Source organism: Ixodes scapularis, unplaced genomic scaffold, assembly GCF_016920785.2.
Source record: "Ixodes scapularis isolate PalLabHiFi unplaced genomic scaffold, ASM1692078v2 PGA_scaffold2__306_contigs__length_199485367, whole genome shotgun sequence".
Lineage (NCBI taxonomy): Eukaryota > Metazoa > Arthropoda > Arachnida > Ixodida > Ixodidae > Ixodes > Ixodes scapularis.
Genome location: NW_024609857.1, coordinates 19,176,754 through 19,197,216, shown reverse-complemented (window position 1 = coordinate 19,197,216; position 20,463 = coordinate 19,176,754). Strand labels below are relative to the sequence as shown.

At 46.1% G+C, this 20,463-nt stretch overlaps 2 protein-coding genes across 2 annotated transcripts in view; both read left to right on the top strand.

Annotated features, from left to right (window-relative positions):
- Positions 1–1,078: 1,078 nt before the first annotated feature.
- Positions 1,079–5,433, top strand: LOC121836708 (gonadotropin-releasing hormone II receptor-like). The gene is made up of 3 exons (XM_042291757.1): positions 1,079–2,585; positions 4,714–4,803; positions 5,346–5,433. The coding sequence occupies exons 1-2, from the start codon at positions 2,076–2,078 to the stop codon at positions 4,765–4,767; spliced, it is 564 nt and encodes a 187-aa protein (XP_042147691.1). The 5' UTR covers positions 1,079–2,075; the 3' UTR covers positions 4,768–4,803; positions 5,346–5,433.
- Positions 5,371–20,463, top strand: part of LOC8035952 (MFS-type transporter SLC18B1) — a 123,065-nt gene continuing 107,972 nt past the window's right edge. Inside the window, exon 1 of the mRNA XM_042291755.1 lies at positions 5,371–5,550. The gene's annotated coding sequence lies outside the window, so the exon portion shown is untranslated. The remainder of the gene's footprint in view (positions 5,551–20,463) is intronic.

Genomic DNA, 20,463 nt, shown 5'->3' with positions numbered 1-20,463 from the left:
TCTTCGATCCTAACAATCGCCAACCCCAGGCCTTGCCGCCACTCGCCATGAATTGCACCTTCTTATCGAAAAGGTCAATGGAAGCAACCCTGACACACCCCATGCACCCCTGTCCTTTTTATCTCGTCCGCTTCGATAATTTTCCTAACCGTTCTATTTTTATGTTTAGCTAGTACTGAGCATGAGTCAAACAACGCTTTACATCACCATGACTGCGGATGTAAACTGTTGTTTGACTCATGCTCAGTAATAAAAATAGAACGGTTAGGGAAATTATCGAAGCGGACGAGATAAAAAGGGTAGGGGTGGGGTGTGTCAGGGTTGCTTCCATCGACCTTTTCGATAAGAAGGTGCAATTCATGGCGAGTGGCGGCAAGGCCTGGGGTTAGCGATTGTTAGGATCGAAGAGTGTATATGTGCCTCATTTCCAATGTTGATTAAATAGTTGCAGTCAGCGCTCGTGTCTGTCTTGTCTTTCTTTCTTATGTCCTCGTCTAAAAAGCGCTACCATGCCTTTGGCAACCCAAGACCAATACCAACTAGCCCAGCATCAGCATTGTAAGGGTTAATTGCTTTATTGTACTATTGCTTAAGTATAGGATTATTTCTTTAGTTTAATAGATCACTTGTGTTTTGAATTGCTTATATTGTTACAATTGTACAAGCTCCTAGCATTTTGTTATCATTGTATAAACTCCTTCGGTGCCTGCATCATGACTCCTGGTTTGGGTGGGTAAAGGCCAGTCAAGCTTTTTTCAGAGCTTTTTTCCCTGGCCAGCCTTCAACATTTCGCTTTGTTGAAAAATAAATGAATTATTATTATTAATATTATTATTATTAACCCTTCTCGTAAACCTTATTACGTTTCACCGGACCAGAATCACTATTAGTCGTCTTCACAGATGAGAGCAAACAGAGATCACCAGTTAAGTCAGGTAATTAGTTCAGAAAAAAACATTCAAAGAAAACTCCCGTAGAAGCCCAGTGTGAACGTATAGCGCACGAACCAGTCTATACTCTTATAAATGGTCTTCTGCTTCTAAATAGAATCATTACTTTGATATTATGGTTTGTTAATCATTTCGCGCATTTCTCCAAGACATATAGAGTCACACTCCAAGACTCAATTGAATAAAGAAAATAAAGGCGAACCCCAATTCACAAGACCTGAGCGCGGGCTGCAAATTAAAGCTCCCATTTGCAGGGTTCAACGTTACCTTTTAGTTGAGGCTCGCACCCTTCAGACGAGAGTGTACAAGGTCACCGGAATCGCGGGATTTTCGTCTTCCGTGCCTCAGAGAAACCAGTTAACGATTCCTGTATCACACCTAGCACACAGCGCCCTATTATGCCCTTTGTTTTGCGAGTAAAATTATTAATCAGTAGCAACCTCACGATCAATATATTATTACTTACCTCATGGTCAAGAAGAACAGGAATGCTATAAATTAAGTAATGGAGAAACACGCGAGTCTCATAGACCAACAGAATTAACCGCGCCGCGCAACTATGAAATAAAATGAGCGCCGACTCGCTCATTGGTCGGGCCCATGGCGCATGCGCTGATCGATCCACGCTAGCCCCGTGTTCCCGCCTTCCGATCAAAACGATCAGATGGGAGCTTGGGCTCAGAGCAGACCGAACTCCCCGCAACAAAGTCAACTCTCTTTGGTGTCGGGAAGCGGGGGCGCCGGAGAATGATTCCTTCATTTAAAATATTACCGTTCGTTTCTTTTGGGCAGACGTCCACTTTCTCTTTAATATTTTATTTGTGCGTAAAGATGACAGGGGTTTTGGAGGTCCTGGGTTGAATCATCGCCTGTAGTCGATATCTACTCATTTTGTTCGCTGGAAAGTAGGCGTGAAACTTTTTCGACGGTATCGCATCTCTGGCGAAGGCATGAAGCCGAAAAAGGCGCGCCGCTGGGATCTTTTGACAAAACACGAGCCTTAGGGCATGATCTCGATGGGACAGGTCGATGCCAGATCCCAGTACCAGATCCCCTTGAGACAGGTCCCTATGCCCATGCGACAGGTCCCTGAAGCTACGTGAGTACTGTCGGCCGCTAGTCCTCATGGCTGATAACCAGACGTACCATCACGGTACGCACGCCTCTAGTGGCCCCGAAAACGCGTCTTCGCCGAGTTTTCCGCTGCCCGACGACCTGACCTTCAACACCCTGTCCCTCGTTCAAGTCATCGTGTACTCGGTGCTCTTCGTCGCGGCCGCAGCTGGCAACGTGTCCGTGTTCTTCAGCCTCTTCGGCGAGAGACACCGCAAGTCCAGGATCAAGCTGATGATTCTGCATCTGGTTGTGGCCGACCTAATCGTCACCTTCGTCATGATTCCGCTGGAGATCATCTGGAGGCTCACCGTGCAGTGGACCGCGGGCAACGTCATGTGCAAGGTGATGCAGGTGCTCAGGGCGTTCGGACCCTATCTGTCTTCGATGGTGCTCGTGTGTATCAGCGTGGACCGCTACTTCGCCGTGCTGCATCCGTTCAAGGTGCACGATGCTCGCCGAAGGGGAAGGATGATGCTCGCCGCCGCCTGGTATACCAGCTTGGTGTGCAGCTCCCCACAGGTAGGGGTCGCCCTTGTGTGCACATTTCCAGCGCTTCACCTAGAGGCGCAAAACGCTGAGTCACTGAGCTGTAGACGCAGGCGCGGCGTCATACATCCGCAGAAGAGAGCTTCCGCGTGTGCTCTGAGACCACGTAAGGCCACGTATTATGAGGTCAGTGTCACGTGATTCAGGGTGAAATGTAGGGTGTAACGGAACATCACGGTGTCCCCAATGTCGTTAGATCAAGTGTCGCTGGGTGTCAAGTCGTGTAAACGTGCCGTTGCACAAGTGACCACGTCGCGTGACGTCAGGCCGTATGACGTCACGGTTTCATGTGACACTGTGTTACGTGACATGACTTCACTTGACGACATGACGCCACTTAACCAGGTAGCGTCGCGCCAAATTATGTGACACCACGACTTGACAATGTGGCGTCGTGTGATGTGAGGTGATGTAACGTGACACTGTGCCATGTGACGTGATTTTACGCCGTGACGTCACGTGATTATTCAGAGTGTGCAAATGAAACAAATCATCATGAAAACCCACCGTTCTTAATACAACACAATTCGGCAAATAACGGTATCAAAATACAGGATGTCACCCGCCACAAAATTTAGTGTTGTTTCCGCCGAAAAAATAAATATGCATCGCTTAACGCTCATTCTCGGCCCAAATGTAGTTCTATTGGTTCGAACCAGGTGCCAAAGTTTCAAAACTAACCGTTATCTCAATAAAAAGTTATAGGGGATTTTTTAGAAATTTTTAATGGGATTAATGGCAGCCGACAGAGCTCTAGAACACATGGAGCTCCACGGCGTCGGTTACCGAAAACGGACAAAAATGGGCGCCAGTTCCTATAGAAATGTTCAGAAAATTATCTTTAAATTATGACTGAAATAACGGTTAGTTCAGAAAATTTGGCATCTAGTTTGAGCCGCCAGTGCAACATTTGGGCGTTCGGTGATGTATAGTTTATTTTTGCGGAGACAAAAAAAAAATATATATATATATATATATATATTACTTTTCGGCACACGCTCTACAGCTGCCAATTATTTCAGGGCTCCGTCACAGTGGCCTCCCAACAAAATGATGGCTACTACTCTGAAAATTCAGGTGCTAGGGACATGGTATTCTGGTTGCCAAACAGACCGTGTTGGTCTATGGTCTCTTCTACAAAGTTCAGCTTCGCTTTTATAGAAAACGGCGGTTACTAAATCTAAAAGTCGTAATACGATTACTTAAGATAACATAAAAAGTAACCAATAGAAGTAACTTAGCTTACAATTCATACCGTGGTAGAAGGTAGTTCTACAACCACAGCGCAAGCAACGACTCTGAAGTCACAGATCAAAACGGGAGGATCCCCCCCGATAGGTTACTGGCTGAAAAAATGTGTAAACTCATGTGTGTTTCAGCGCGTATGTTGTTTTTTTTTTTTCCACCATATGGTCTTGCTTGTGCATTTGTGCGGTCAAATTAGTTGGAGTGAATGTGTTTGCGGGCAACTCTTTATGTGTATTATAAACAAATGCATACATAAAAATGAGTTGTTCCAACTTTCTTTTGAACATTCATGGGTCGGTCGGTAAGTATATAGCTTCGATTCGTTTCGTTGTAGTCTTACATAGACTGATTTGTCTGGTTTTTCATCCTTAAACCCTGGTTGAAGCTTTATAGAATAAACGAACGAAGTATTCAAAGGAACAGTTTGGGGGGTTGCAGTACCCAAGGCTTGTTCTGTGTTTGTTGTCTTTTTCCCGAAGAGTGCGGTTAGCAATGTTTACCAGGGAGCAGTTTTACCTTCAAAGACGCGTGTGTGTGTGTGTTTGTGCGACAACATGTGGATGTTTCTGCACGCGGTGCGGATTTAAAGATGTGTTCGTACGTGCGTGGAGATGTATATGAATGTTTTTATGCGTGTGTTGTTTTTACACGGGAATATGCGTGAGTCGATCTGTGTGAACGTGTTTGTACGTGTGTGTTTGATTTATTGTGTACGGGTGCACGTACCTTCGTGTGTAGGTGGGTGTGCGTGTGTGTATGACCCACCTTCTCGTCTCCCCAATCTCACAAATGAGGAACTAGACGGTTCATACTATAGGACAGGCGTTTTAATCCGGCTTCGATCTTTACGCAGCACGCCTCATACCCCTCCCGAGATCCCAAGAAGCCGACGCGTCACCCAAGTTAAACTTATGCGATGTGCCACATGACCATATAAGAACACGTGAGTTGCTATAAGAACTTACATAAGACATAATTTCTATAAGAAAGTTTCCTAGAAGTGGTCGCCAGGAGATGCGGTAGCATTTTGCGTCCCCGCTGACTTCCGGTCAAATCAAGGGACATACAAACCCCAACATAGCAGTGCTCCTCGCAAACGTCAATGTAATATTTTATCTGCTATTCTCCTGGTGCTTCGCTAAAGGATCAGATAGTGAGATATTCCTTGGAATTTGTTTTTAAAATACTATTGTAAGATCAACAAACGCGCACCCCTTTCATCTTGCATAGCACGGTACAGAAGGACGTTGCTAATCCTCCAACCTGCTCATTGCTGCAGCATTTACGTGCCTTAGCAATCGTGGCATAAGCAAAGCTCGAAAGGCCTGCCTAAAAAGGAGAGACCCGAAGTCCCTCGGGAGGCAAGGCGCGCCTTGTGTTTGTAAACACAAAAATGGTCCATTATATAGTTCCGTAATGTCTATTCGAAAATCAGATAGGGAAATGTTCGATGTTTCCAATGTCGTTACCCCCTCCGCACCCCAGGCCTTCATCTTCCGGGTGATGGAGCACCCGGCCATGCCGGGTTTCTACCAGTGCGTCACGTTCGCCTTCTTTCCGTCGCCGTGGCACGAGCGCGCCTACAACCTCTTCTGCCTGCTCGTGCTGTACGGAGTGCCGCTGGCCGCCATCATGCTCTGCTACGGCTGCATCCTGGCAGAGATTCGCCGAAGCTCCACCGAGTCCGCCGGTAAGAGTCCCGCGGTAGTGGCGACCTACACTCTCAAGAAAAAAGGGTATAAAAGGGTACATCGTTACACCCCTGTGTCCCATATAATGCACCCGAAAACTTCATTTCGACGTACACAGCCCTATAGTCGAACAGACGGCCCCAAATTTTACGAGGGGCATGATAACGGTGCGATATAACTTATTAATCCGCTAAAGTACGTATCAAAGACCACATAAAGAAAACACCGAGTTTTTACAGTAGGGCCAAGAAAACTCCGATTATTTTTTTTGTAGTCATGTAACACATACATTAGGTATTTTAATAAGTTGTACCACACGGCTATCAAGACCCTCGTAAAATTTGGGGCCGTTTGTTTGACTGTAGGGCGCTGTACGTTGAAATGAAATTTGGGGGTGTATTATATGGGACAAGGGGTGTAACGATACACCCCTTTTTTTTTTTTAGAGTGTACGCGACCAAGAGCGTAGCTGTGGTCGCCCTTCCACGATCCGCGAAACGCTCACTAGGAGGTCTTATCGAAATAAGAGGAACATCAGACTGTCAACGTTGACCGTGTTGTTTACGTACCACCAAAATCGTCGCTGGCAATCGATAATCCTGGTTGTGATGACACGACAGATAGGAACTACAAAGGGGAGTCACCGAAGCATCTGGTCGCCGGTACCGGAATATGTAAAAACATTGAAAACATTTTTTAAATATTATTTTTCCTAATGAGCGACGGAAGATACCGATGAAAAAAAATCTGTTTCTATACAGATTCACGAGCCCTCGGTGCTCCACAAGGCAAGCAACGGCAACACGAGAACAAAAAATAATAATATAAATTTTAAAAAAAGCACGCCCGTTTTACTGCATACAGGCGTTGTACGGATTTATACAGTGTTAAGACATGAAAGTTTTGTTTCCAGGGGTGACATCACTTAGAAGGCATGCAAGATGATTGAGTAATCCAGGCAGTGGGCATGTAACTCTTTGGCGTCCAAAGTTAGTACGCGATCTAGGAACATGGCACGGGTGTATCTGACGAGTCTGATGAACCGAGTTTTGCAATCACTCAACCGGTCTCCGAAGGTTACTATAGTCATTTATTAAGGAACGCCGGGCTCGTTATCTTTACGTTTATGTGATCTGGATGTGTTTTTTGTGCGTTATCATCGGCTAATAGAGAGTTTTGTTAGATTGTTCTACATGACTCCGATAACGATGTTCGATCCTCCGCCGAAGCCTTCCCGTGCGTATCGTATCGGAACAATCTACTAAGACTCTCTAATGCCACAATCTTCATGGCCGGGTAGCGATAAAAATGTGCTAAGGACCGGTCACGGTCTGCGGTCAGTGACTACACACCAACTCGGGCCTCTGAAGTCACGCAACTAAGGTGGCGCTGCTGTCGGCACTGCGCATGCGCTTTATCGCGCGCGAGTCTGGTTTCTGCGCACATGCAGTACACCCACACCGGGTGTGGGCAAAGAGGGTAAGCAGCTTGTTGGTCCATATACACACTCTAATGCCCCAGTCCCACTATAAGGCGACAAACCAAACGAGTGCGACAGAAAGCCTCAAACCAGAGTCTTTCGCGATTTGACAGGTTTTGCAGAATACAGCAGGCTGTGTTGAAACAGGAGCATCATGGACGCGAGGGTATCTTTGGAGGGCTTACAATCCCTCGTGCTCACTTCGCGAGCACCGAACGAGTAAACGCCTGCCAAAGGTACAGTACCATCGCGAGCATGATGCACGTGTTGGAGGTTCGTCACTGTCCTTTGTGTCTGTTTGTCGCTCTAGTGGGACTCGGGCATGGGGAATCGTCTGCAACTCCCGCAAAACACTCGGGAGACCCAAGCGCTGCATAGGGAGTATTCACTGGACGCCATATTTGTGGGTGCTCTTTAGAGCGCATGCTCAGAACGAGCTCACATCAATAGGCTGCTAAGACCGGCACTCTTCATGGTGCGGAAGGCACGTTGCAAACGAACTGTGGAAGCTCGCCATCAGCACGCGCTCAGCATTCGCGCACAGAGCTATAACCGCCAGTGAATACTCCCTATAGGGATCTCGTCGAATAGCGAAACCGATCCTATATGTTCAGACCTACCGAAGATGGCGTTTCACCATGCTCACTGACACAGCGCAAACAGCCGTTTCTCTTCATATATATATATATATATATATATATATATATATATATATATATATATATATATATATATATATATATATATATATATGCCAATGTTGCTTGATGAACTTTTGAAAAGGTGCTATTCTCCACATGTTAGAAATTAGCAAAGCTCCGCGAGGAGCCGGACTTTTTTTTTCTCCTACGGTTTTCAAAGTACACTCCCAAGTACACGCACACACACATATATATATATATATATATATATCTGTGTGTGTGTACTTGGGAGTTAACTTTGAAAACCGTAGGAGAAAAAAAAAGTCCGGCTCCTCGCGGAGCATTACTAATTTCTAACATGTGGAGAATAGCACCTTTTCAAAAGTTCATCAAGCAACATTGGCATGTGACGGCTTGAAGCTGAGCTTCTTGGTTGATCGCTATACGTACGTTGCCGTCTGCGAACAGTCAGCAGCCTGCACGACTCCCACGCCGCTGGCTGGGGTTCGATCCCCGCCAGCGCTTGTGCTTTTTATCTTTCTTCGTTTTGCATGACTGCGATGTTCTGGTTCAGCTTCAGCTTCAGAAATCTCGCGAGTTTACTTCTCGGGACACCTCCTCAGAATCCTTGTGCTGGGCAGCAGCGGGGCGCATCCACAGTCCCTCCCATGCATAGCGAGGTGCCCCGGCGGAGATGATTTGACAGATAGCGCATGTTCTCTGAGCCTTACGTTAATGCATCATCCGGACTGTCCCACATAAACCTTCCGCCAGGTGAACGGGATCTCATACACTACTCCACCGGAGTGCTGAATTATTAGAGGGCGCTTGTTAAGTAACGAACGATTTTGTTAGAAATAAGTAAGATTTGTTTTGGAAAAGTCTATCTTCCTACAGTTGCGTCGGCAGTGTTTTTTTTATCTGCCTATGTTTGTGTCTGCATTTTTTGGGCGTCTTCCGCCCCCACTCGCGGGCGGCTTCGAGCAGCCGCGGGGGTCGGTGGAGAAGGGTCGGACCCCGGTCGTTAAGAAACGTCTCGGGTTTCGAGAGGGGGTGCGGGGAGAACACGTGTGAAGAGCGGCTTGCGGCTTTTATCCGAATGTGCCTGTATATAGAGGGTTTTGCCGCTTAGTGTAAAATTGTCGCTTTTTGCCCGATGCAATAACTTAGCGGTTGGTGCCAGTCAGACTGGGAAATTTGCAGAGAACAACTCGACAAGGAATTTAGGTTTGACGGTTTCAGCGTCAGGATGACAGCTCGCCGACCATTGGACGACAGTGTACCAAGTGGGAGTGGTGAAATTTGAAGTGATATATGTCCAAATTAAAACAAAATCGACGAACACACGTATGTTTCTTCCACATTTAAAATAAGCAAACATTTTAAATGCATCTCTGCAGAATATTTGAAATCGCCAGATCAAATTATACCTATCCTATTTCGAACAGAAAGAAGTGGTAAGACAGTATCTACTCTTTGACCCTTCGGTAGCTTTTGTCTGCCTGCATTTGCTAACTTAAGGCCTCACGCATGGACCGCTTGAAGCGTGAAATCTTTCACTTCCATTTTCTTGACCCGAAGTGCCAACAAGGAATGGAACATCTTCCCAATGACGCGCTCCGGCGATTGAAAACTAATGACTCTCACCCACCCGCTAAATATCTCCGCCGCCAAACAAAAAAAAAAAAAATCTTTTTACTTGCATTGGTGCGACACCAAAACACCAACAAAGAATGGAACATCCTCCCAAGGACGCGCTGGGGCGATGTACAACCTATTACTCACTATCGCGATAACCCGCAAAATACCTTCGGCCCCCAAACAAAAAAAAGAAGTAGAAAAAAAAAATCTGTTTCGAGAGGCACTCTTCCTCAAAATCCCCACTCTCAACCCGACGACCTTGAAGATGCAAGTAGTCCGGGGCGCAATAACACATTACGTAATTTCAAGAGCAAGTATTGCGGGCACACTCATAGATGGTGCCATCTGACAGCTGGATTTTTTGACGTTTTGATAGGCTACAAACTTAGTTGAATTTTATTACAATGAGAATTTCTGGAAAAAAGATCTTTTAAGAGATATATTCAAAAAGTCCTGGTATTGAATGTTGTGGTGCCTAAATTTATATTTAGGCCCCGGTTTATTTTTAAATGTTTATGAAGCCCGGAACGGAGAAAAAAGGCTTTTTCAATCATCTTTAAGTTCCTGTAGAACATTTTAAGCTTAAATATCGAAAAATGTAGCGCCACAATATTACTCAGCTTTTTTATTATCTTTCTAATAAAACCAATCCCAAGTCAATCCGTGCAGTGGTTCTTGAGAAAAAACACTAAAAAGTTGCCATTGAAATTGCATAGGGCTCGGGAGGTGCGATATCCTCTTAACACGGAGCGTCCGAGGTGAGCGTGCCCAAAGGAGCACGCGCGCTGACCGGCGACGAAAAATACGCAGTAGACGACAAAGGAAGCGGACGAGCGGCTTGTATGCTTTCGCATTCACAGCAGATAAGAAGTGCTTATGTATAACCCGATTTTTTTTTTCATTTATATTACAATTAATTTACTTGAGGGTGCTGCCCCTTTAAGATAGACAACTTCCTTGTGGTATGGAAGGCGCACTCACACAGTTGTCCACCGTCGCCTCATTAGCAAGGGCCTCCAGGATTTTTCTAGCGGTTTCTTGCCAGGATGTTTAGGCTAGAAAACTCTGGCGCACACTGACACGCACAGGACAATAGGCGGGTATATAGGTGCCCTGCTGCTGTGATGGCCATCACTGAAGCTGCATATTCCCTCGTCCATTCATTGACGCACCCTCCAGTCCGTCCAATGGAACATTGTCCGAGTTCTCGCCGAGCGATGACGCCGGCCTCCTGTCCAATACATGCTCAAAATGGCGGACAGGCCTTGGCGCGCACTTTTGAATACATCAAACTCCCGTTTCTCAAGAAGTGTTCGACAATCTTATAGGCACGTTTGGGGTTGAGACTCTACAGTCATATACTAACAGCTGTCATATACTAACAGTGAAACACAAAGTAACGAGAAACTAACGTAAAAGTAACGTCCGTTAGTCATGGCAAGTAACGACACCGCGGTATTTCGTTACATTTACAAAACTGAAACAGAGCTCTGTAACGCGTTAGCTTTTTTCCAAGCTAACAAGCAACGCTATTTCATTGATTGTTTTCTGCGTCCGGACATTTCATCGAATGCCGTTTCATCGAACACTGTTTCATCGAATGCTGTTTCTTCGAACGCCTTTTCATAAAAGCCGTTTCATCGAACGCCTTTTCATCGAACAACGTTACAGTCTGTAATATTTTGGAATTTACTTTAATTTTTATACACAACTTCAACTAAATTTCTGACTTTTTTTTCTTATTTTTTTGTTTCTGTTTTTATGTTACTGGGTGCAGCGACGAGATAAGTTCCATCGTGAACATATCCTGCTTCGAGAAGAAAGCCTCCATGAAACAATGACCCCTCTCCATGTCACACGAAACAATTAAGATGAGACAAAAACAGAAAGCACAGACATTTAAAAGTGTTTTAAGTGTGTGTCCTTTATTTGCAGTGTCGTGGTTTCAGTCATGTATGTACATGAGTAAAGCTTTTCAGTAAGTCGCATAGCCAATTGTTTTTATTTCTTTTTATGGCAATTGTTTTTATTTTCAGTAATTTGACACCACCTTCAAAACAATTTTACAAGTGACTACCTTAGTCTTCACAAATGCAAAGTGAAACATCTATAAAACACTGTTATGCTCCAAAACTCGGTACAGAGCCATAACAGAGAAATTCGATGAAACGGTCCAAAGCGATTCGTTGAAACGACGTTCGATGAAACGGCGTTTGATGAAATGTCCGTTCATTGGATGAAACGGCTTTCGATGAAATGACGTTCGACGAAATGTCCGCTACCCATTTTCGGTAAAGGGGACAGCACTGCTGGGAGACATTTCCGGTGTCAAAAGGATCGGAGATACGGAGTCGAAAGCATGATAATCATCGAATGGGAGTGGACGTACACGTAAAATGATCCGGTGCAAAGTTTCGCTTTATTTCCTAGACGAATCATGCAGGCGTCCAAGTATACCTTCATACCAAATTGTTAGACAAAACTGTAGCGAAGATTGTGAGTTTCTTGTAAAAAATTTTGGCTCCCTTGTGTCCGGTCCGCTTTTCTATAGGCCTCAAATAACGCGGGCGAATCTTTCCTTTTGTCGCATTTCCACTTCTTCGTTTCCGCAAATTATGAATGTGGTAGATTGGTCCAGTGGCTTAGAGCTCACTTTTAGAAAGGAACCGAAAATAAGAACGGACCAGTACAAGCTGTACTATGGAGGACGTTTGAAGAGAGCCTGTCGTAATGAAAATGAACAGCTCTAATGTGGTAAGTCGGGTCAGTCGGTTCATAATTTTTCATCCACTTTTGAAAGGCTCCGGAAAAACAAGAAACCAGGACATGCTGAGTGCCGCAAGGCGCCTCGTTACGTTGAGGTTGTCCCGGTTTTTTAGGTTCTTTCGGCGCTCCTCAAATCTCACAATGTTCGGTTTCTAAACGCTGTTTTTATTTTCGCACAGAAATAAGACAAGTATACGTAATAATTTTTCGCATCAGTGCAATTCAATAGAGACTTCTATTTCCAGCAAGCTGCTTTCCGCCATGCTTCCATGTGATCCTCCAGGCCGAAAATGTTTGTGTACAGTGATTAAACTATTTACATGTAAATTGACATGGACTATAAATCTGGCACTCTCTCTTAGAAGCAGCATGTTAGTGCGCATGAATTCCCCCACAGTCTTGCCTTCCAATCGCGTGGAAGGAAAATGGAAATATCCCGGGCATGATTTGTGCAAAAGGCTAGATTCAACAGTCGCCTGTTATTTCTACAACCCCCCTGGCAGATTCACTTCCATATACCGAGTCCTTTCTCCAAGAAGCGAGGTTTTGGTAGAAATTGGTTGCTGGGCCGCTGTTCTTTGTAGTGGCGCGGGGAAAAAAAATTAAGAGAGAGAGAGAGAGCGCCCGGGGGGGGGGGGGGGGGGGGATGCAACAATTTTTACAATCTAATATGTGTTTGTTTGTTTTTTGCGATAATTGCGACATTTTTTTGCGGGTAGGTATGCCTTTGTTTAGAGTGCTACAATATATGATGTAAACAATTTTACGCACTACCCACAAATGTTTCATCGTCAATGACAGTTTGTAAAGTATTACGCACTGCCTCGGGTGCTTTGACCTTACGCACTGGAGCGTCACAGGAGCGAGTATTTCCGCAAAATAAATACGAGGACCTGTTTCTCCCTTTGAAATTTGAATCGACCACTTCTGTGGCATCACCACTATCATACTTTCACCATGAAATCATAACAAATAATGATTGATGAGGAAATTCATTGGGTCCTAACAGTAGAGTCGCATTATTTAGGTTGCAAATAATTGGGCGCCGTTCATGCGATGTTTTTACTTCCAAGTTCGAATGTGTTGACAATAAGTAGCCGAAAACCCTGTGTGCAGGCTGCTTCCTGAAGTGGCATGATATCTCCCCAACTCGGGAAAGGGGGGAGGGGGAAGAGAGAAAGGTGTGGTTGTTGTTGGAAGATGATAATATTTATTCTCACTCAGGAGAGCCACCAGTCATTCAAAAGTCGACTCGCTCATAACGGGAAAGCCTGTGGGGCCACATCTATAGTAACTATGAGTAAAATGTGGTATACGCCTATGTCACTGAGAAATTATGATCGTGCAAACGATGGGACGTTGTGGATGCAGGTGAAGCAAAGACTTATTTCACGGCTGCACCGTCTTTATTAGAAGCCAAAATTGCGGCTTGCTTCTTCCACCCTCCTGACGCCAGTCATGTCCAATGTTTGATAAATTCGGTAAAGTGTTGATCGCGGAAGCCCGCGCCAATATTTGAAGGTCTTTATCAAGTTATAAAACAAACATCGAGCAGAGGTAAGGACGAAAAATTCGCAAAATAATTCAAAATGGGATGAACAACCTATGAGGGAGATCTATGTTTCGAACAGTAATGACGAGATTAGGGAAAGCCACTTGATTTATATGTCTCGGCAAGAAACGTATTATCGACAACCTGAAGCCTTTATTGCGGAAGCCAATCCTTGTGCAGACACGGGAATAGTTCCAGCAGCCGCGCGATGCCAGAGGGCGGCTGCTGCAACGACCCCAGCACACCGCGGCCCCTCGGTCTCCACCGACCGAGCGGCCTCGGGCCTGCGTTGGGCCGCGCTGCCGTCCTCAAGGCCCATACGCACATTCGCGTTTGAACGCAATTGAGTGCGTTGCGGAGTCCTTGCGGCCAGGCGCGGTCGCTTGCGGAGCGACGCGCGCCTCCCCGCAACGCTCGGCAGCGCGACGCAAGCGAGTAGAGACTTGTTCAACTTTCCGAAGCGTTGCGGTGCGTTCGAGTGCGTTCGACCAATCAGAGGCCGAAAGAGGAGAGGGGGTGACGTGTTCGCTCGCCCCACCCGGCCGACTCGGCGAGACGTATCCGGTTCGCCGGTCGCAGTGCTTGCTTTTTCGTTTTGGGGAGCGGTGGGGACTGTATTTTCCAAGGCTGCGATGGTTCAAGCTTGACAAAACGTCGGGGAAGCCGGCGAGATTGTTCCAAGATCGAACACCGACGCCGTCGCCGTGCGCCGCCATGTTACCTTGGATTTCGCTTACTATTGGTGAGCCACTAGCGACGATAGCGCGTTCTTTTTGGCTCTTGACTGCGGTTGACTGCGTGTCAACGCAACTGTGCGTACAAGTTTGGCGGAAGCGGTCTTCGCAACGCAACGCGCTCGCTTGCCGCTACGGAACGCACCGCGCTCAAACGCGAATCATACGCACATTCGCGTTTGAGCGCGGTGCGTTCCGTAGCGGCAAGCGGGCGCGTTGCGTTGCGAAGACCGCTTGCGCCAAACTTGTACGCACAGTTGCGTTGACACGCAGTCAACCGCAGTCAAGAGCCAATAAGAACGCGCTATCGTCGCTAGTGGCTCACCAATAGTAAGCGAAATCCAAGGTAACATGGCGGCGCACGGCGACGGCGTCGGTGTTCGATCTTGGGACAATCTCGCCGGCTTCCCCGACGTTTTGTCAGGCTTGAACCATCGCAGCCTTGGAAAATACAGTCCCCACCGCTCCCCAAAACGAAAAAGCAAGCACTGCGACCTGCGAACCGGATACGTCTCGCCGAGTCGGCCGGGTGGGGCGAGCGAACACGTCATCCCCTCTCCTCTTTCGGCTTCTGATTGGTCGAACGCACCCGAACGCACCGCAACGCTTCGGAAAGTTGAGCGAGTCTCTACTCGCTTGCGTCGCGCTACCGAGCGTTGCGGGAAGGCGCGCGTCGCTCTGCAAGCGACCGCGCCTGGCCGCAAGGACTCCGCAACGCACTCAAACGCGTTCAAACGCGAATGTGCGTATGACCCTTCAGGCTCGCGGATTGAGCGTGTTCGCGACAATGAGGGGAAGACACCTGGAAGTCTCAAGGTCGTTGTCGCGCTCGCAGCTAGCCGCTCATTCTGCGCTTTTTGAGGATTATCCGTACAAGAAAAGCCGACACAAGAGAAGCCCCTGACGTCACGTGACTCTTGGAATAGGGTGAGAAGAGGAAGGGCGCGAGGGGCATTTTCCGAAAGGGCAACTCCGCTTCATTTTTGGTTTTGAAAAAACAATGCAGTCCTCTTCAGTAACGCCTAGGAAGACCACACGTCAAATATTACGATGCAGATTTGTCTAAATGTTTCCGATCCGGCAAACTTTGCAACTTGGCAAGTTGCCGAAATCGGCTGAAGCGCAGACCGGATGCGCGTTTTTGCTCGGGATTCAGGCGCGTCGGCGTCAAACTGACGTCACTTCCTGCGCGCGTGCGCGCGTTTTCGCAGGAGGCGTCGTAGCGGCTCTCGCCCAATAAAGGTCGGTCGAACTATCACGTGATCCTGCGCGGTACGCTGTATCTTATTCAGCACATTTGAAAGTGTTCAAAAGCACTTTCATTTTCCATGGAAAAATTAAAAAGAGTGTTTCTTCTGACAAAGAAACCCATTTTATTTACTTACTCTTTCATTTAATTTCTATTTTGTAGTATTTGCGTCAACATTTACATCACGTGTTGAGAATTCTGATACCTGGCAACGCTGATAACGCGCGGCCGGTGGTTCTTGGCTTTGTCTGCATGCGGGTGCCCCCGAGCTTTGCGAATTTCGCTCCCTTTCGTCCCGCTTTCCACCTTTGTTGGCACACCAGAATCGGAGCCGGCTAGCTGTGTTTATCATTATCAACAAGTTATTAAAAACGGAAGGTGACTACGTCTCTCCTGTGAGGCGTCAAAATTATTTTCGCCGAAAGATATCTCCCTGTGAAACAACCTTCAAAACATGGTGGCTCTTTGAACTGGCGACTAAAAATTTACGCAGAAACACGTTCTCAACATATTTATTACGGATGCCATATCTGGTTTGATATGAATCAACGTCGTGCAAGCTTGAGTCCGTGTGACCATTATCAAATTTCCAGTTGTCCTGCAATGACCAGATTGTCCATCTAGCGTATCTTATAGAGACTCAAGCGGAGAGAGAAGCCGCTTCATACTATGGCAGACGGAACCCACGTTTGTAAGTGGAATAAACGCTATCATCATCATCACTTCAGCTTAGCCTCGAACAGTACATTGTGGCAATGCTGCAGTGCCCTTTCTCTCAAATGCTTTCAAACCCGGGTGCCGCGCGCACTGCAAACCGGTTGCGACATTGCAATTCGTTGGCAAGTATGGCGTCGGAAATGGACGACAGCGTATTCGACATGGTGAAAGTTTGTTGGACATGCGAAATCATTGATTGAAAATTGAATACAACGGCCAATCTCCTGCTGTCATCTACGGCCGTGGGTTGATAGAGATCGGGATATTTTTGGCTGTAACGTTCTCCCCCATGTCGCAATGGTAAACGTGCACGAATTAGCAGAAAAGATCCATAACCCGTGCGGTGGTAATATATCCAAACTCTGCAAGTGTAAGTAGTTACAGCGCGCCATCCACTAGTTAAATTTGAAACCACAAATGTGTACAGCCCGGCGACTCGCCGGCTTTGGCAATTAGGTCTCTGCAGGCGCGACCGGGGATGCGCCAGCTTTGGTAGCGAATGGACTAGCGAGCGTTGTACCTTCAGCCATTTTCCGAATTTTACTACACAGCAACGTTGCAAGAACACTCAGATGGGAAACTCACCGCTGAAACCTGGGCCCCCGGCGTCCACCAATACCGAGCTAAATACGACCATTTTGCCACTCTTAATCTTTTTTTTTTCTTTACTGTGGTCACCTTCAGCTTGCAGAAAGCATGTTTTTGAGTAAAACAAACAAAAAAAGCTTTTCTTCTTGTAAATTATATTGGAGCTTAGTACCAAATGACGTGCGCGTGATCTTTTCCAATATATTTAGCTTCAAGGTTTTGCAGCACAATTAATATTGTTTTTATACAACCTTGCCCCAGCGGTGATTTCAGGAAGCGCGTCCCGACCTTGGTGCATCGCATCCTAACAGAGTGGTTCTATAGTGACGTTGGTACACAGTTCCCTAGGCAACACGGAGCTCGAAGCAGTGCAGGCCCATTCACATGACCGTTGAGTCGCGTTTGCGGACGCGTTTGCTTAAAGATTCAGTGCAATTGCTCGCGATTCGTTGAAGAAAACGGGCGGATCCGCTAAGCATTTGCGTTTCGGACACCAGTGTGAAGGAGCGGATTTAAGTTGATTTCAGCTGTGTCTTTGTTGTGTCGATCAAAGTTGCATCAGAAACAAATTGGAGACAGTTCACTACACAACGTTGCGATGTTTGGGTCTGTACTACATAAGTACCACATTGCATAAGAAACATGTCGTGCGCTGCAGCTGCGCAACATTTAAATTACGCTGCCTAGGAAACGTTGTACCTTCAACCTTTTTCTGACTTTTAGCACACGGTTTCCTAGGCAGCATGGAATTCGAAACAGTAGCCTAACACTGTGCCTTTGTCGTGCCAATCAATGTTGCGCCAGAAACAGATCGGAAACAGATTACTACACAACGTTGCGATTTTCACGTCTGTACTGCACTGATACTACGTTGCTTAAGCAGCGTGTCGCCTGCTGCAGTTGCGCAGCATTTAAATTATGCCGCCTAGCAAACGTTGTACCTTCAACCTTTTCCCGACTTTAAGCGCACGGTTTCCTAGGCAGCATGGAATTCGAAACAGTAGGCTAACGCCGAGCCTTTGTTGTGCCGACCAATTTTGCTTCAGAAACAGATTGGAAACAGTTCACCACACAACGTTGCGATGTTTGCGTCTGTACTACAGTAATACCACGTTGCATAAGAAACATGTCGTGCGCTGCAGTTGCGCAACATTTAGATTATGCCGCCTAGCAGACGTTGTACCTTCAACCTTTTTCCGACTTTTAGCACACGGTTTCTTAGGCAGCATGGAATTCGAAACAGTAGCCTATCGCTGTGACTTTGTCGTGCCGATCAATGTTGCGCCAGAAACAGATTGGAAACAGTTCACTACACAACGTTGCGATTTTCACGTCTGTACTACATAGGTACCACGTTGCTTAAGCAACATGTCGCGCGCTGCAGTTGCGCAACATTTAAATTATGTCGTCTAGCAAACGTTGTACCTTCAACCATTTTCCGACTTTTAGCACACGGTTTCCTAGGCAGCATGGAATTCGAAACAGTAGCCTAACGCTGTGCCTTTGTCAGCTGATCAATGTTGCGCCAGAAACAGATCGGAAACAGTTCACTACTCAACGTTGCGATTTGACGTCTGTACTACACTTATACCACGTTGCTTAAGCAGCATGTCGCCTGCTGCAGTTACGCAGCACTTAAATTATGCCGCCTAGCAAACGTTGTACCTTTAACCTTTTTCCGACTTTTAGCACACGGTTTCCTAGGCAGCATGGAATTCGAAACAGTAGCCTAACGCTGCGCCTTTATCGTGCCAATCAATGTTGCGTCAGAAACAGATTGGAAACAGTTCACTAAAAAAACATTGCGATGTTTGCGTCTGTACTACAGTAATACCACGTTGCATAAGAAACATGTCGTGCGCAGTAGTTGCGCAACATTTCAATTATGCCGCCTAGCAAACGTTGTACCTTCAACTTTTTTTTTACTTTTAGTACGCGGTTTCCTAGGCAGCATGAAATTCGAAACAGTAGCCTAACGTTGTGCCTTGTTGTGCCGATCAATGTTGCGCCAGAAACATATTAGAAACAGTTCACTACACAACGTTGCGATTTTCGCGTCTGTACTACACTGATACCATGTTGCTAAAGCAACATGTCGCGCGCTGCAGTTGCTCAACATTTAAATTATGCCTCCTAGCAAACGTTGTACCTTCAGCCTTTTCCGACTTTTAATAAACAGTTCCCCAGGCAGCATGGTGTTCGAAACAGTAGCGTAACGCTGCGTGTTTGTCGTGCCAATCACTGTTGTGTGGGAAACATATTGGGGACTGTTGCGCCAAATCTCCCAACACTCCCACAACATTCGGAACATTCTCGCAACATATCTACAACATATCAATGTTACTTAGGATAGAATAACTACTGACTATTTCAAAACCAGAGGCACGAGTTTGCAATGAAACGCCACCACCGCGACTATGACTGCGGTTTAAAAAGAAATGAGTATAGCCTGGACGAACAAAAAAATTATCATCATCCCTATACCACGTTTCAGCCATCATGACCACATCAAAAGAAGTTTGGTACTCGAATATGCAAGCCCAGGCTGGGGACATTTACACACAACTAAAGCCATAAACTGGAAATCATCCAAACATGTCCGTTCCATTTTTAATCGCTACATACCTACAGAGTCCGTTTCCCAACTGAAACCCGCCGCGGACCTCCTTTCTATTAGTACTAAAATTATGTTCAGCCGGATGCAATATTTCTTCAACTTGCTGCATCATCAGCATGTTATGAATATTCACAAATATGTAACCTACGAAAACCCTGATTGTGCACCTAGAACCAAGCACACCAACTACATTACCCCTTATCGCCTTAACACAAACAATTTCAAGAAAAGCTTTCGTTGTTGAATCCATTGATCACTGGAACTGCTTGACAACGAACGCTGTAGATAATATGTATGTCTCCGATTTTATATATTATCTATTATTGTATGTGCCATGCAATGCCAGTTTGTGTCATTCTAAGTGCTTGAGGGTGCTAATATACTCTGCAGGTTACCTTTCTGCTTTAGCCCCAAGGCTAACAATATTTATAAATAAATTTAAAAAAAAATTCTGGTGGCGCTTGCCATCCTTTTTCTTCTCTGGTAGCGTTTCTCCTAAAAAAACATTCGGCCCGCATGCGTGACAACGTGCGATAATTATCGCTCGCCTGGTGTTATTGTACAATACACCTCGAAAAGAAGGCCGGGGAAAGTGTCGACAAGTGGTCTTCAGGGAAAACGATTCTACTGCGTCCGAGTAAGAAGAAAGACGTTTAGGCACTTCCTCAACCTCGAGCAAAATGGTTTCGGAAACAATGGATCTTGTTCGCCAAAGGCAACCTAAGCGGCAGTTTAGTACATCTCACGACAGTCGTTAGCACTTCGTATAAAAACGAGCTGCCATGGCCCGACCAACCAAATTGGGCGACTTCTCCAAAATCAGGTTGACGTAATCACATGAGCCATTTACCGATCAACTTCACCGTTGAAAGAACAACGAAACCGGTGAGCTGCCTCTTTTAATCGTACCTTAAGAAGCTCTACATT